This window comes from Hyla sarda, chromosome 8, assembly GCF_029499605.1.
Source record: "Hyla sarda isolate aHylSar1 chromosome 8, aHylSar1.hap1, whole genome shotgun sequence".
In the NCBI taxonomy this organism is placed as follows: Eukaryota; Metazoa; Chordata; class Amphibia; order Anura; family Hylidae; genus Hyla; species Hyla sarda.
Window position 1 is genome coordinate 178,969,713 of NC_079196.1, and position 16,353 is coordinate 178,986,065.

Sequence of the window (16,353 nt, forward strand, 5' to 3'; positions counted from 1 at the left end):
TCCCTTCTATTAAATCGCCCTCAGGCTCTCTGGTCCACCTCACCTCCCAGATACTGGATAGTTTCCGGGCATATTATGAGGGCCTTTATAGCCTGGACTCGGGCCTTGCCGGTCCTGACTCTTTGTCCCCCGATCTGCAGGCCTATCTCTTGAGGACGCAGCTGCCTTCTCTTCCCCCCCAGTCCCTCTTGGACTTGGAATGCCCCTTTTCCCAGGAAGAGGTGGCAGAAGCCATTAGGTCTATGCCCTCAGGGAAAGCACCTGGCCCTGACGGGTATACTGCCAAATTTTATAAGCTTCTTGCATCAGATTTGACTCCGTCATTGTTGGCCTCCTTTAATTCAGTATCCGCCACGTCCCCATTCCCCAGCTCATTTCTCCAGGCATTTATTACTGTGATCCCGAAGGAGGGTAAGGATCCGAACCTCTGTCAAAGCTATCGCCCGATATCCCTTATTAATGTAGACACGAAATTATACGCTAAATTACTAGCCCTCAGACTGAACCCATTATTAGGGACCCTCATCCACCCTGACCAGACGGGCTTCGTACCTGCTAGAGAGGCCAGAGATAACACCCTGAAGACTTTCTCTGTGATCCACCACGCTCAAACTTCTCGGTTGCCATGTGTTTTATTGTCCCTGGACGCCGAGAAGGCTTTTGACAGGGTGGCATGGGGGTTCTTGAGGGGTGTCCTGTCTCATCTGGGTCTAGGCCCGCTAATGTTGTCACGAATCTTTGCCTTGTATACCCACCCACAAGCTAGGATAAGGATAAATGGTTCCCTCTCCTCTCCTATCCCTATCTGCAATGGCACGAGACAAGGGTGCCCCCTGTCCCCTCTCCTATATGTCCTAGCCATGGAACATCTCTTGCAAGCTATCAGACAGAGTGAACAGGTTAGGGGGGTGCCGGTCGGGGGAGAAGTTGTCAAATGTGCTGCCTTTGCTGATGACTTGTTATTGTTCCTGTCAGACCCTTGCGGTAGCATCCCTGCCCTCTTCACTCTTTTGGATGACTATGGTCGTTTTAGCAATTATAAACTTAATATAACTAAGAGTGTAGCCCTAGACGTGTCATTAGGTCCTGGAGGCGTCGCAGAGCTCAGGAAGCAGTATGCCTTCCGTTGGGCGTCCAACTCCTTCAAATACCTAGGGATCCAGGTCCCCAGTGACTTGACCCGCCTGTATGACTTGAACTTCGGCCCCCTACTTCCCTCCTTTTCCTCTGACTTGACCAAATGGGACAGACGAGACTTTTCCTGGATTGGACGAGTCAACATACTTAAAATGAACATATTGCCCAGACTGCTTTACCTTTTTCAGACTATCCCTATCCTTCTCCCCCGCTCCTTTTTTCTGACCATTAACAAAATATTTATCAAATACGTGTGGGGCCTCCGGGGTCACCGCGTGGCCCGGAGGGACTTGATTCGCCCCAAGTCGAAGGGTGGTCTGGCTCTGCCGGACCCTCATCTTTATTACATGGCTTCTGTTGCGACTAGAATAATGGACTGGTTTCACCACCCCACCGATAAGCTGTGGGTGCGTTTGGAGGCCCTCCTTTCCCCTATCCCGCTCACGTCCCTACCCTGGACGCGTGCATCCTATTGGACACCAGCACTTCAGGCGAAACTCCCGTATGTGGCGCGTTCCGTGCTTCGGGTGTGCCTGCGCCATTTGGGCAAGGCGGGTCTCCTACGCCCCAATGGTCCCCTGACATCTATACGTGACAACCCTGACTTTACACCGGGTGGCCGGGTGGGACCCTTCCTAGGTAGGTCCCGTGGACAGATTTTTTTATTGGCTCACGTTCTTCACTTGGGCTCCTTGAAACCATTGGCGGAGGTCCTACGGGAGGAACATCATACACCTGCTCAGGTTTGGCAATACACTCAGCTCACACATTTTTACTCTTCTTGGAAACAGTCCCTAGACCTACATAGGCTTCCCCTTCCATTTGAATCTTTATGTCTGGCGGATGAGTCTCCGGGACACCTGATATCTGTTATCTATGCCCTTTTGATGTCTGCATGCACCACACAGGTCCCGACTCATCAGGGGGGGTGGTCGCGGGAGCTGGGTCGCACCCCTGATCCTCTAGACTGGAGCAAGGCATATGCCTTGTGCCATGGGTCCTCGGTTTCTGTTCAGTTGCAAGAAACTAACTTCAAAGTCTTGTCCAGATGGTATCGTGTCCCAGCTCTGCTGCATCGGTGCTTTCCATCTGTGCCTAATGTCTGTTGGAGGTGCGGCTTGGCCCCCGGGACCATGCTTCATGTTTGGTATGATTGCTCGCTTTTGCAAACTTTCTGGTCCGGAGTCTTGTCTGCCGTGTCCAAGATTTCAGGTTCCGTAGTACCCCATACCCCCCAAGTAGCCTTACTATCGATGGTGCCGGGCCAATTGAAATCTCTGAAAAAGGGTCTGATCGGCATATTACTCTCTGCTGCCCGAAGGGTGCTCCCACGCAAATGGAAGTCAGTCCTGCCCCCGACCATAGCTGACTGGATAGGTGAGGTGCAATTTATCTACGGGATGGAGGAGTGCATGGCGGACATGGCGTCCAAACCTGAGTGTTTTCTGCAGCGCTGGACTCTGTGGACCGACTTCCTGTCATCCCCTGAGTATCGAGCCATGTCTCTATCGTCCCCCCATTTAGTTTCGCTGCCATCCACCACTGATACGGCCCTTCCTCTCCTGTGAGGGTCTCCCCCCCCCCCCCCTTTTTTTTTTTTTTTTCCCCTCTCTAGTCTCCCCTCCTTTGCTTTGGGCTCCTTCCTTCCCTCTCCTCTCTTCCCCCCCCCCCGGACTATTCTCTTTGGGTCTTTGTGGCAACCTTTACCCCCACTCCCCCTCTCCCTCTCAACTCTATTCCGACTGCTTCTGCTCGGTTCCTTCCCCCTCCATTCTCCCCTTTTGTGTCTTGTCTATGTGTGGTTCTTTTCCTTTTCTTTTTTCTTTTTTGGTTTACATTGGTAGTGTATTAGGCCTCCCAACCAGCCTGACCCATTTAGACTTAGGCTGTAATATGCTAGTTTGAGTGGCTGGGACCTGGTTTGGATGGCATTGGTTCCAGCGATTGCCTACTCTAGACCCTTAAATGGACACTCGAATGAGACATAGCTCCCCACTACGTTGGCTAGATGTCCTTGATTGTTTGTTTATTTCTTTCACATTGTCAAAGGTTCCCCCGACCTTGCTAGTTATACGTTATCCCCGCTGTCTCTCTCTATCTGGCCTTCACCTATGGCATCATGGCCTACGTCAGTGTACTGCATTGACTGGGTCTCACTAGCCTGCCTATTTAGTACTATCCAGCGCATGATGGTGTTTGTTTATACTTCAGTACTGATTGCATGGAATCCTGATACCAGCTATCTGTATTCGATTGCCCGCTTCTACCGCCCTGGGGCGGATGTTGTATATGTTATCAATGTTTAATAAATCTTTTGAACCGTAAAAAAAAAGGAGCCCTCATACTGCCCCATATACAGAAAAATGAAAAAGTTATAGGTGTTTAAAATAGGGCGATTTTTATATTACTGATTTTGTACAAAAAGTTTGAGATTTTTTTAAGCGGTACAAAAATATAAAAGTATCTAGCCATGGGTATCAATTTAATCGTATTGACCCACAGAATAAAGAACACATGTCATTTTTACTGTAAAGTGTACAGTGTGAAAACGAAACCATCCAAAATGTGCAAAATTGTCATTTTCATTTAAATTTCCTCCCAAAAAAAATAATTATTGGGTTCGCCATACATTTTTGGGTAAAATGCTGGGTTTCATTACAAAGTACAATTGGTCACACAAAAAACAAGCCCTTATATAGGTCAGTAGATGAAAATATAAGAGTTATGGATTTTAGAAGGCGAGGAGGAAAAAACGAAAAACTCTAAAAAAAAAAAAAAAAAAAATTGGCCTGGTCCTTAAGGTCAAAATGGGCTTGGTCCTTAAGGGGTTAAAGGAGAAGTTACAGGTCTGTGAGAGCCAGAACTCTTGCTTGTTTGTAGGTGACCAAATACTTATTTTTCACCATAATTTGCTAAGGAATTCTTAAAAAATCCGACAATGTGATTTTATGGATTTTTTTTTTCTCATATCTCATAGTGTAGGTATACCTATGATGAAAATTACAGGCCTCTCTCTCTCATCTTTTTAAGGCTGCCTTCAAACTACATCTGTAGGAAGGGAGGGGAAAACCGTCCACTCCTGTACCTCAGCCGGACCAGCGACGAACTCCATTGACTTTAATGAGCCGACCGGAGTAAAAAGCGGACTCCGGTTGTCAAATTTTTGCTCTGTATCCGGTTTTCTGACCGGACCTAAAACCAAAGTCAGCATTTGACTCCAGTCGGCTCAATGAAATGAATGGGGTTCAGGCCAGATCCGGCTGGGATACGGGAACGGACGGTTTTTGCTCCTCCCAACCGGATCCGGCACCCGTACACTACAAACGTAGCGTGAAGGCAGCATAAGTGGGAGAACTTACACAATTGGTGGCTGACTAAATACTTTTTTTCCCCACTGTATTCTAATCCATAGAAACAAATGTGTCATAATTATGAAACAGTCTGAAAAAATGTTAACAAGCTTCCTGCCATGTGCTGAGCTGTTTACAATCTTGAACATTATAGCTATCTATCTAAACACACACAAATACACACTGTTCAGCCCGAATATTAAAACTACTTCCGTAATATTATATGTTATGCGGCTTTTGTGCATGTTATTGTAAGCAACAACTTCTCCCCACAGAATAGGCAATCATCTGATCGCAGGGGGTCCAACATCTGTGACCCCCTGCAATCTCCCAAACGGAGCTCCATCTCTCACCTCAGGATGCTGCTTCTCCCCACTGAACGCTGGTCATCGGCTGAGTGGGGAACGTCATGTCAGAGACAGTGATGATGGAACAATTGTATAAGACAAAGGTACTATGCAATATTAAGATAGTGATAACATACTGTCTGAGTCTTCTGTAAGCCCAGATTCACACTTTGACCAGAGAAGATATGACTATCTTGATCCAGAGATGATGTATAAGGAGAATGTTCCTCATAACTAGTTGGAGTATCCACATGTATAGAGGTAGATAATCGCTCTCCACCTGGTTTTAAATGAGATTCTTAAAATGAGGAATGTACTGTTGTATGTTTCTTAACCCCTTAAGGACACAGCCCATTTTCACCTCTAGGACGCAGCCCTTTTTTGCACATCTGACCACTGTCACTTTAAACATTAATAACTCTGGAATGCTTTTACTTATCAATCTGATTCCGAGATTGTTTTTTCGTGACATATTCTACTTTAACATAGTGGTAAATTTTTGTGGTAACTTGCATCCTTTCTTGGTGAAAAATCCCAAAATTTGATGAAAAAATTGAAAATTTTGCATTTTTCTAACTTTAAAGCTCTCTGTTTGTAAGGAAAATTGATATTCCAAATATTATTTTTTTTGGATTCACATATACAATATGTCTACTTTATATTTTAATCATAAAATTGACATGTTTTTACTTTTGGAAGACACCAGAGGGCTTCAAAGTTCAGCAGCAATTTTACAATTTTTCACAAAATTTTCAAACTCGCTATTTTTCATGGACCAGTTCAGGTTTGAAGTGGATTTGAAGGGTCTTCATATTAGAAATACCCCATAAATGACCCCATTACAAAAACTGCACCCCCCAAAGTATTCAAAATGACATTCAGTAAGTGTTTTAACCCTTTAGGTGTTTCACGGTAAAAGCAGCAAAGTGAAGGAGAAAATTCAAAATCTTCATTTTTTACACTTGCATGTTCTTGTAGACCCAATTTTTGAATTTTTACAAGGGGTAAAAGGATAAAATTTATACTTGAATTTGTAGCCCAATTTCTCTCGAGTAAGCACATACCTCATATGTCTATGTAAAGTGTTCGGCGGGCGCAGTAGAGGGCTCAGAAGCGAAGGAGCGACAAGGGGATTTTGGAGAGTACGTTTTTCTGAAATGGTTTTTTGGGGGCATGTTGCATTTAGGAAGCCCCTATGGTGCCAAAACAGCAAATAAAAAAAACATGGCATACCATTTTGGAAACTAGACCCCTTGAGGAACGTAAAAAGGAATTAAGTGAGCCTTAATACCCCACAGGTGTTTCATGACTTTTGCATATGTAAAAAAAAAAAAAAAAAATTTCACTAAAATGTGTGTTTCCCCCCAAATTTCACATTTTTGCAAGGGTTAATAGCAGAAAATACCCCCCAAAATTTGTAACCCCATCTCTTCTGAGTATGGAGGTACCCCATAAGTTGACCTGAAGTGCATTACGGGCGAACTACAATGCTCAGAAGAGAAGGAGTCATATTTGGCTTTTTGAGAGCAAATTTTGCTCGGGGGGCATGTCGCATTTAGGAAGCCCCTATGGTGCCAGGACAGCAAAAAAAAACGACATGGCATACCATTTTGGAAACTAGACTCCTTGAGGAACGTAACAAGGGATAAAGTGAACCTTAATACCCCACAGGTGTTTCACGACTTTTGCATATGTAAAAAAAATATTTTTTTTTTTACCAAAAATGCTTGGTTTAGCAAAAATTTAACATTTTTAAAAAAGGTAATAGCAGAAAATACCCCCCAACATTTGAAGCCCAATTTCTCCCGATTCAGAAGACACCCAATATGGGGATGAAAAGTGCTCTGCTGGCGCACTACAGGTCTCAGAAGAGAAGGAGTCACATTTGGCTTTTTGGAAGCAAATTTTGCTCTGGGGGCATGCCGCATTTAGGAAGCACCTATGGTGCCAGGACAGAAAAAAAAAAACACATGGCATACCATTTTGGAAACTAGACCCCTTGGGGAACGTAACAAGGGGTAAAGTGAACCTTAATACCCCACAGGTGTTTCACGACTTTTGCATATGTAAAAAAAAAAATATTTTTTTTACACTAAAATGCTTGTTTTCCCCCAAATTTTACATTTTTACAAGGGATAATAGCAGAAAATACCCCCCAAAATTTGTAACCCCATCTCTTCTGAGTATGGAAATACCCAATAAGTGGACGTGAAGTACACTGGGGGCGAACTACAATGCTAAGAAGAGAAGGAGCATCATTGAGCTTTTGGAGAGAGAATTTGGCCATGTGCATTTCCAAAGCCCCCCGTGGTGCCAGAACAGTGGACCCCCCACATGTGACCCCATTTTTAAAACTACACCCCTCACGGAAGGTAATAAGGGGTGCAGGGAGAATTTACACCCCACTGGCATTTGACGTATCTTTGGAACAGTGGGCTGTGTAAATTAAAAATTTTATTTTTCATTTTCACAGACCCCTGTTTCAAAGATCTGTCAGACACCTGTGGGGTGTAAATGCTCACTGTACCCCTTGTTACATTCCGTGAGGGGTGTAGTTTCCAAAATGGGGTCACATGTGGGTATTTATTGTTTTGCACTTATGTCAGAACCGCTGTAAAATCAGCCACCCCTGTGCAAATCACCAATTTAGACCTCAAATTTACATGGTGCACTCTCCCTTCTGAGCCTTGTTGTGCGCCCCCAGAACACTTTGCGCCCACATATGGGGTATCTCCGTCCTCAGGAGAAAATGCGTTACAAACTTTGGAGGCTTTTTTTCTTTTACCGCTTGTGAAATTTTAAAGTATGGGGCAACACCAGTATGTTAGTGTACAAAAATGTTTTTTTTTTTTACACTAACATGCTGGTGTAGACCCCAACTTTACCTTTTCATAAGGGGTAAAAGGAGAAAAAGCCCCCCAAAATTTGTTAGGCAATTTCTCCCGAGTACGGCGATACCCCATATGTGGCCCTAAACTGTTGCCTTGAAATACGCCAGGGCTCCAAAGTGAGAGCGCCATGTGCATTTGAGGCCCAAATTAGGGATTTGCATAGGGGTGGACATAGGGGTATTCTAAGCCAGTGATTCCCAAACAGGGTGCCTCCAGCTGTTGCTAAACTCCCAGCATGCTTGGACAGTCAATGGCTGTCCGGAAATGCTGGGAGTTTTTGTTTTGCAACAGCTGGAGGTTCCGTTTTGGAAACACTGCTGCAGGATACGTTTTTCATTTTTATTGGGGGGGAAGGGGTGGTGGTGGGGGGGGGGGCAGTGTACGTGTGTATATGTAGTGTTTTACTCTTTATTTTATGTTAGTGTAGTGTAGTGTAGTGTTTTTAGGTTACATTCACACTGACGGCGGATTACACTGAGTCTCCCGCTAGGAGTTTGAGCTGCGGCTGCTGCAGCTCAAACCTGAAGCAGGGAATTCACTGTAATCCGCCGCCAGTGTGAATGTAACCTGTACATTCACATGGGAGGGGGGGGGGGGGGGGGCAAAACTACAACTCCCAGCATGCACTGACAGAACGTGCATGCTGGGAGTTGTAGTTTTGCAACAGCTGGAGGCACACTGGAAAATACTGAGTTGGGTAATAGAACCTATTACCTAACTCGGTATTTCCCAACCAGTGTGCCTCCAGCTGTTGCAGAACTACAACTCTCAGCATGTACTGATTGCCAAAGAGAATGCTGGGAGATGTAGTTATGCAACAGCTGGATGCACGCAAGTACAACTCCCAGCATGCCGAGACAGCCATTTGCTGTTCCTGAATGCTGGGAGTTGTAGTTTTGCAAGATTTAGAGGGGTTCAGGCTGGAGATCACTGACAGTGGTCTCTAAACTGTGGCCCTCCAGATGTTGCAAAACTACAAATCTCAGCATGCTAAGACAGCAAACTGCTGTCTGAGCATGCTGGGAGTTGTAGTTTTGTAATATCTGGAGGGCTACAGTTTAGAGACCACTGTCAGTGATCTCTAGCCTGAACCCCTCTAAATCTTGCAAAACTACAACTCCCAGCATGCCAACACAGCAAACAGCTGTCAAGGCATGGTGGGAGTTGTAGTTTTGCAACATCTGGAGGGCGACAGTTTAGAGACCACTCTCTAAACTGTCGCCCTGCAGATGTTGCTAGGCAACAGACTCTGCACACGCGGCGTCATACTCACCTCCACCGCCGCCGTGATCACAGCCGCCGCCGCCGCCGCCGGGTAAGTGATCGCCGCCGCCGCCGCTACTGCACGGTTCCCCCCGCTGTGCCCGGACACCGATGGGCGGGCATAGCGCGGGGAACCGAACTTTAACCCCCCCGCCCCCAGTCTGCTATTGGTCGGCCGCTCCGCCGATCAATAGCAGGGATAGGAGGGGTGGCAACCCTGCCACCTCACTCCTATCTCTTCAAGGGGGATCGAGGGTGTCTTGGACACCCCCGATCCCCCTTATTTTATCGCGGCGCCGCGATTGATGGGCAGGGGGAGAGCGCTCCCCCTGCAAACACCATAGATGCCGTGATCAGACTGATCACGGCATCTATGGGGTTAATGCTGCCGGGACCGGCGCGATCGCGGCCCCGGCAGCTGCGGTGGGACTCCGGCTGTGATTGACAGCTGAGTCCCACCCGCGATCTCCTGCGCTGCCCGCGGCAGAGCAGGAGATCGCTTGGACGTATGCATACGTCCATTTGCGCGAACGTGTAATTCGCCTGGACGTATGCATACGTCCAATAGCGGGAAGGGGTTAAAGGGGTACTCCCGTGGATTTTTCTAAATCAACTGGTGCCAGAAAGTTAAACAGATTTGTAAATTACTTATATTAAAAAATCTTAATCCTTCCAGTACTTTTTAGGGGCGGTATACTACAGAGGAAATGCTTTTCTTTTGGATTTCTCTTCTGTCACGACCACAGTGCTCTCTGCTTATCTCTGCTGTCCGTTTTAGGAACTGTCCAGAACAGCATATGTTTGCTATGGGGATTTTCTCCTGCTCTGGAAAGTTCCTAAAATGAACAGCAGAGGTCAGCAGAGAGCACTGTGGTTGTGACAGAAGAAAAATCCAAAAAGAAAAGCATTTCCCGAGTTTACAGCCCCTAAAAAGTACTGGAAGGATTAAGATTTATTTTTAATAGAAGTCATTTACAAATCTGTTTACCTTTCTGGCACCAGTTGATTTAAAAAATAAATAAAAAATTCCACGGGAGTACCCCTTTAAATAAGGTGACCATGTTTCCTATAGCAATACTTACTTCTGTTCTTGTGAAGATGTTGTAAATCATCTTCTGAAGTCTACAGGATAAAAAAAAAAAAGATAAAAAAAATCATAAGCCATGTTTCAGCGATCTTTTAGGTAACTTACCCTCCAATAGTCGGCACTTAAAATACAGTGTTATATGTTCTAGAGGAGAGAGAATTTTCTATACCCTTTTTCCTGGGAAGCAGTGCCTAGCCTATAAGACTTTATGGGGGAGATTTATCAACACCTGTGCAAAACATTTGCAAACAGAAAAAGCTGTGGGCAAAAGTCAAAACTTGACGCAAGTGACAGAGGAGAAATTTGTCAAATTGTAGCCAAAAATCCCAAAACTAGAGTCCCTTAAATTACTTCAAAATTCAATGTAAGATTAAGGGCACCACTATCAGTTTGTTTTTGGACACAATTCTACCAAGTGCTTTTCTGTCTATTGCATCAATATTTGACTTCCAACCACAGCTACTTCTGTCTGCAGATGTTTTGATCACTAAGAAGTGATCAAGGAAACTGTGGACCTTGACACACCCATTAACTCAGCAACTCAGGTCACAGATCCCCCTTACCGGGCTTGCAAAAACAACAATCATTCAGTCCCCTTTGGAACACTGTCAGGTCTGACATATGCCCCTAAGCATCTATTCACATGTACAGTATCCTGCACATATTTGGTGCGCAGGATTTAAAGCTGGAGATTTTATGCTGCAGATTTCAATGTAAACTAAATGTATAAACACAGCTTAAAATCTGCAGCTTCAAATCCTAAATCTTTGGGAACACTCATTCCCTAATACAGGGGTTGGCAACCCCTGGCACATGTGCCACTCATGGCACGCTGGGTGCTTTTGAGTGGCACGCGAGGCTGGCTCTAGGCGGGGAGGCGCTCACACAGCTAAAGCCTGCTCTCAGTGTGAACCGCAGGACCTGCAGCTTCACTGAGAGGAGACCTATGACCTCTGCCCACACGCAGAAATGGCGCTGATGACGTCACTCATCGGCGCCTGCACTGTAGCGGGAGAAAGTGATGGGGGGTTTCAAGTGATGGGGAGTTGTAGCAAGGCGGGTGCAAGTGGGGGGGTTGCAAGTGATGATGGGGGGGTGCAAGTGATGATGAGGGGGGATGCAAATGATGATGGAGGGTGCAAGTGATGATGAGGGGGGATGCAAGTGATGATGGAGGGTGCAAGTGATGATGGGGAGTGCAAGAGATGATAATGGGGGATTGCAAGTGATGGAGAGTTGTAGCTAGGGGGGTGCAAGTCATGGGGGGGTTGAAAGTGATATGGAGGGGGTTGCAAGTGATGGTTAGGGGGTTGCAAATGATGGGGGGGCTGCAAGTGATGGGGGGCTGTAGGTGATAAGGGGGTGCAGATAAGGGAGGGGGTTGCAGGTAACGGGGAAGGGGGGTGAAGGTGAAGGGAGATGCAGGTGACGGGGAGGGGGTGCAGGTGACGGGGAAGGAGACAATTTGGATGTGAAGGAGCACTGGCTACTTCCCTACCTGGTTACCTACACAATTACCTGCCTGGCTACTTCCCTACCTGGCAACCTACCTTATTAATTTCCTGACTACATACCACACCAAACTCCAAAAATGGGCTGAGCAAAATTATTGGCACCCTTAACTTAATATTTGGTTGTACACTCTTTGGAAAAAATAACTGAAATCAATTGCTTCTTATAACAATCAATAAGCTTCCTACAACTCTCAGCCGGAACGTTGGACCACTCTTCCTTTGCAAACTTCTCCAGGTCTCTCTTATTGGAAGGCGCCTTTTATTAACAGCAATTTTAAGTTCTCGCCACAGGTGTTCAATGGGATTTAGATCTGGACTCATTGCTGGTCACTTCAGAACTCTCCAATGCTTTGTTGCCATCCATTTCTGGGTGCTTTTTGACATATGTTTGGGATCATTGTCCTGCTGGAAGACCCAAGATCTCGGACACAAACCCAGCTTTCTGACACTGGGCTGTACAGTGCAACCCAAAATCCGCTGGTAATCCTCAGATTTCATGATGCCTTGTACACATTCAAGGCACCCAGTGACAGAGGCCACAAAACAACCCCAAAACATAATTGAACCTCCACCATATATCACTGTGGGTACTGTGTTCTTTTCTTTGTAGGCCTCATTCCATTTTTGATAAACAGTAGAATGATGTGCTTTACCAAAAAGCTCTATCTTGGTCTCATCGGTCCACAAGATGTTTTCCGAGAAGGATTTTGGCTTGTTCATTTTGGCAAAATGTAGTCTTGCTTTTTTATGTCTCTGTGTCAGCAGTGGGGTCCTCCTGGGTCTCCTGCCATAGCGTTTCATTTCATTTAAATGTTGACAGAGTTTGCGCTGACACTGCAGGACAGCTTGAATATCTTTGGAACTTGTTTGGGGCTGCTTATCCACCATCCGGACTATCCTGCGCTCCCGTATGTCATTCACTTCAATGAGCCGACCGGAGTGAAACGTTCGGTCCGGTCGGCTCATTTTTGCGCCGTATGCGCTTTTACAACCGGACCTAAAACCGTGGTTGACCACGGTTTTAGGTCCGGTTGTAAAAGCGCATACGGCGCAAAAATGAGCCGACCGGACCGAACGTTTCACTCCGGTCGGCTCATTGAAGTGAATGACATACGGGAGCGCATACGGTCACATACGGGAGCGCGAGGTTTTAGCTCCCTCCTGCCGTATGCGCTCCCGTATGGGACAAAACGTAGTGTGGACCCAGCCTTATGGTGAGTGGTGATTCTGGGGTCTGTATTATGGTGGGGACTGATTCTGAGGTCTGTATTATGGTGGGGACTGATTCTGAGGTCTGTATTATAGTTGTATCTGATTCTGGGGTCTGTATTAGGGTGGGGTCTGATTCTGGGGTCTGTATTAGGGTGGGGACTGATTCTGGGGTGTGTATTATGGTGGGTGGTGATTCTGGGGTCTGTATTATGGTGGGGACTGATTCTGAGGTCTGTATTATAGTTGTATCTGATTCTGGGGTCTGTATTAGGGTGGGGTCTGATTCTGGGGTCTGTATTAGGGTGGGGACTGATTCTGGGGTGTGTATTATGGTGGGTGGTGATTCTGGGGTCTGTATTATGGTGAGAACTGATTCTGGGGTCTGTATTATGGTAGGGTCTGATTCTGGGGTCTGTATTATGGTGGGGACTGATTTTGGGGTCTGTATTATGGTGACCATGTGACAAGCCACACCCACATCAAGCCACACCCACAACAAGCCACACCCATATTGTCGACACACCAAGCGACTTCTAAAAAAATTTGGGCACAGCACTACCAAAAGGTTGCCTACCCCTGCTCTAATAAATAGTCCATGTAAAAGAGCCTAACACTCTTTTCTGGCTAAAAGATAAGGATCTTGAATGGAGATTCCCCTTCTATTCATTCAGACTTCTATAATAGGATATATATGAAAATCTGTTATATAAACCAATCTATTATTGGGGAATCACTTGTTTTCTTACAGTGGCCACAATTAAATCTGCAGCAGATGATATGAGCCTTCGGAATTCTGCATGTGATACGGCTTGTGCGGGACTTCGGCTAATACCTGCAGAGAGGACTGTCCAGTCACTAGAAAACAAACACAGATTTAGTTTTTTTATATTACATGGAAATACAGCATACAGTAACAATGATCATGTCGAAATCATACTGAAAATAACACTGCAGACACATGGTCAATTTCCAATGAGCCCGGAGCTATCTGCAAGATCTTGTACAACCTGCCAACCACCCTGAGGCAGTCTATGTGCTATTCCTTATTTAAGGGAACTCCACTGCCCCAACATACAGAACATTTTGCATTTAGGGGGCATGGCCGTGACTTCGCGACTATCCAATGGGAGTTTATATTTTCAGGACTTAGTTAACAGGACTGGCAGTTAACAGCATTTAAAAAAACAAACTTTTACTCACCTCTTGCACTCCAGTGGTGCCTCTGGTGTCCCACTCCAGTCCCCGACTACACTTTTCTCCCTCTCAGAAATCGTGACGCCTGGACCCAGAGTGACGCTGGGACCCAGAGTTTATCACTGTCCAATCACTGGCTGAGGCGGAGCATCGCTGTGGCCAGTAATTGGCTAAGGGGCAGTGTGACACGCTGAGCCCCAACGTCACTCTGTTTGTTCTTTTAAATGCTGTTACCTGCCTAAGTTCTGGAAAAAAAAACATTCCTGCTGTATAACCCCTTAAGTCCAAACTCCCTTGTAAAGTCCATACACCTCATTTTGATCAGCACCAGGCAGTAATTGCAGTCTTAAAGGGGTATTCCGGCCAAAGACATCTTACCCTCTATCCAAAGGGGATAAGATGTCGCTGGAGACATGACATCACACCAAGCCCCCCTCCATTCATGTCTATGGGAGGGGGCGTGGCATGACGTCACCTCTTCAGTCCCGGAAACACAGAGGTTTCAGAGACAGAAGCAGGTGCTGCATGGAGATGACGGAGGGTCCCAGCGGCTTGCCCCCCGCAATCAGACATCTTATCCCCTATACTTTGGATAGGGGATAAGATGTCTATGGCCGGAATACCCCTTTATGGTCTATTCACACGTACAGTATTCTGTGCAGATTTGATGCGCAGGATTTTCTGCTACAGATTTCAATGTAAACTGAAGGACTGAACACAGTTTGAAATCCTGTGCATCAAATCTGCACAGAATACTGTACGTGTGAATAGACCCTTAAGGTTCTGCATCTCAAGGCCCACCTACCCTACCTACTTAATAAAATATTTACCTGTCTTTACAGTTTATGCCTCTCAGGAAAACACGATTTCTAGCAAAATATTCCTGTAATAGATAATAAACAGCTCATGTTATTGTTATACATGATTATATATGATGTTTCCCCTCCCCCACAGCAACATAACATCTTAGAATTATTCATCAAAAACGCGTTATGTCATCAATAAATCCAGTTTTATCTCCAATTTTAAAGTGCTGCTTAAGACTATATTTGAAAAAGGGCTCTAGTCAAAATACAAACTAATGCAAACACTAAAATGAGGCAATATTACATCTGAAACCTTTCTAAGTGCAACAGCTCCTCGGATGGTGAGCTACCCACTTGGTGCCTGGATGATGAAATCCTCAGAAATCTGCTATTCTCACCAGGGTGAAGGTGCTGGCACATACACATTTCTCTATCATTAGATTACATAGCACCAACTGAAGTGAATGAGCAGGTATGTAACACATGGATGCTCCAAGGTCTCAGCTGGGGTGGAATCCAGGATGCAGGACCTGTCACTATGATGTCCTAATGCCCTAATTGGGATTTTAAGAAAGGGTGCTGATTTTAGTTTGCTGGCTCTGCTATGCCAGTACATAGAAATCTGCTGTCACGTCTAGTTCTCTGAGGCCTCCAGACCTCATACAGTAAGGGTCTATTCACACAGCAGAATTTCCTCTTACGGAATTCCGCCTCAAATTAAAGTCCATAGATTTCTATGGGATTCTGTAATTCCATTCACATTCACGCAAGCGGAAATCCAGAAGTGTGAATGGGAGTGCGGAATCCCATAGGAATCTATGGACTTTAATTTGAGGTGGAATTCTGCAAACGGAAATCCTGCCGTGTGAATAGACCCTAAGTGACAATCCTGGGGATAGATCCTTTTCTGAAGTGCAGCCTCCAGGCTTAGATACATTGAACCTATACTGGTATTTGCTATGAATTCCCAAAAGATCACTATTTGCAGCGGGATTATAACATACAGGGATGTAGAAAGAGGACATTTTCTCTCTGATTCTCCTCTGCACTTGCTGCTTCTGATGTGGATTTACTTTCTCATTCTTGTTCCATTCAGGTTTCCAATTGTAGGATCTAAAAGAGGCTTCCAACTTATTATCCAGAAAGTTCTCCTTTAGTCTCTGAGGCTGATGGCGATTGTGTCGTCCTGTAGGCTGAATTAAAAAGAACCTGTCAGTACTCCTGAACTGTTTGTTCTATAAAATACTTTTACTCCCCATAACAAATGTGGAGAATCTTTTCCTAGAACTTTGCATTGTGGAATTCTTCTTGTATTTTTCTCTTGGAAATGATTAAACCCTTAAAAGGGTACTCCACTGGAAAACATTTTTTCTTAAATCAACTGGTGCCAGAAAGTTAAACAGATTTGTAAATTACTTTTATTAAAAAATCTGTACTTATCAGCTGTTGTATGATCCACAGGAAGTTCTTTTCTTTTTGAATTTCCTTTCTGTCTGACCACAGTGCTCTCTGCTGACACCTCTGTCCATTTTAGGAACTGTCCAGAGTAGAA

At 45.4% G+C, this 16,353-nt stretch overlaps 1 protein-coding gene across 13 annotated transcripts in view; it reads right to left on the bottom strand.

Moving 5' to 3' along the window:
- Nucleotides 1-16,353, bottom strand: part of LOC130283909 (uncharacterized) — a 58,675-nt gene that overhangs the window by 31,536 nt on the left and 10,786 nt on the right. For 8 of the 13 annotated variants that reach the window (XM_056533633.1, XM_056533628.1, XM_056533627.1 and 5 more), the window contains 5 exons: nucleotides 15,806-15,994; nucleotides 14,826-14,878; nucleotides 13,548-13,656; nucleotides 10,071-10,110; nucleotides 4,972-5,132 (listed from right to left, as the gene is read on the bottom strand). In XM_056533633.1, the coding sequence (XP_056389608.1) occupies nucleotides 4,972-5,132; nucleotides 10,071-10,110; nucleotides 13,548-13,656; nucleotides 14,826-14,878; nucleotides 15,806-15,994 (552 nt within the window). The remainder of the gene's footprint in view (nucleotides 1-4,971; nucleotides 5,133-10,070; nucleotides 10,111-13,547; nucleotides 13,657-14,825; nucleotides 14,879-15,805; nucleotides 15,995-16,353) is intronic. The other 5 variants (XM_056533640.1, XM_056533634.1, XM_056533631.1 and 2 more) reach the window with 4 other exon arrangements.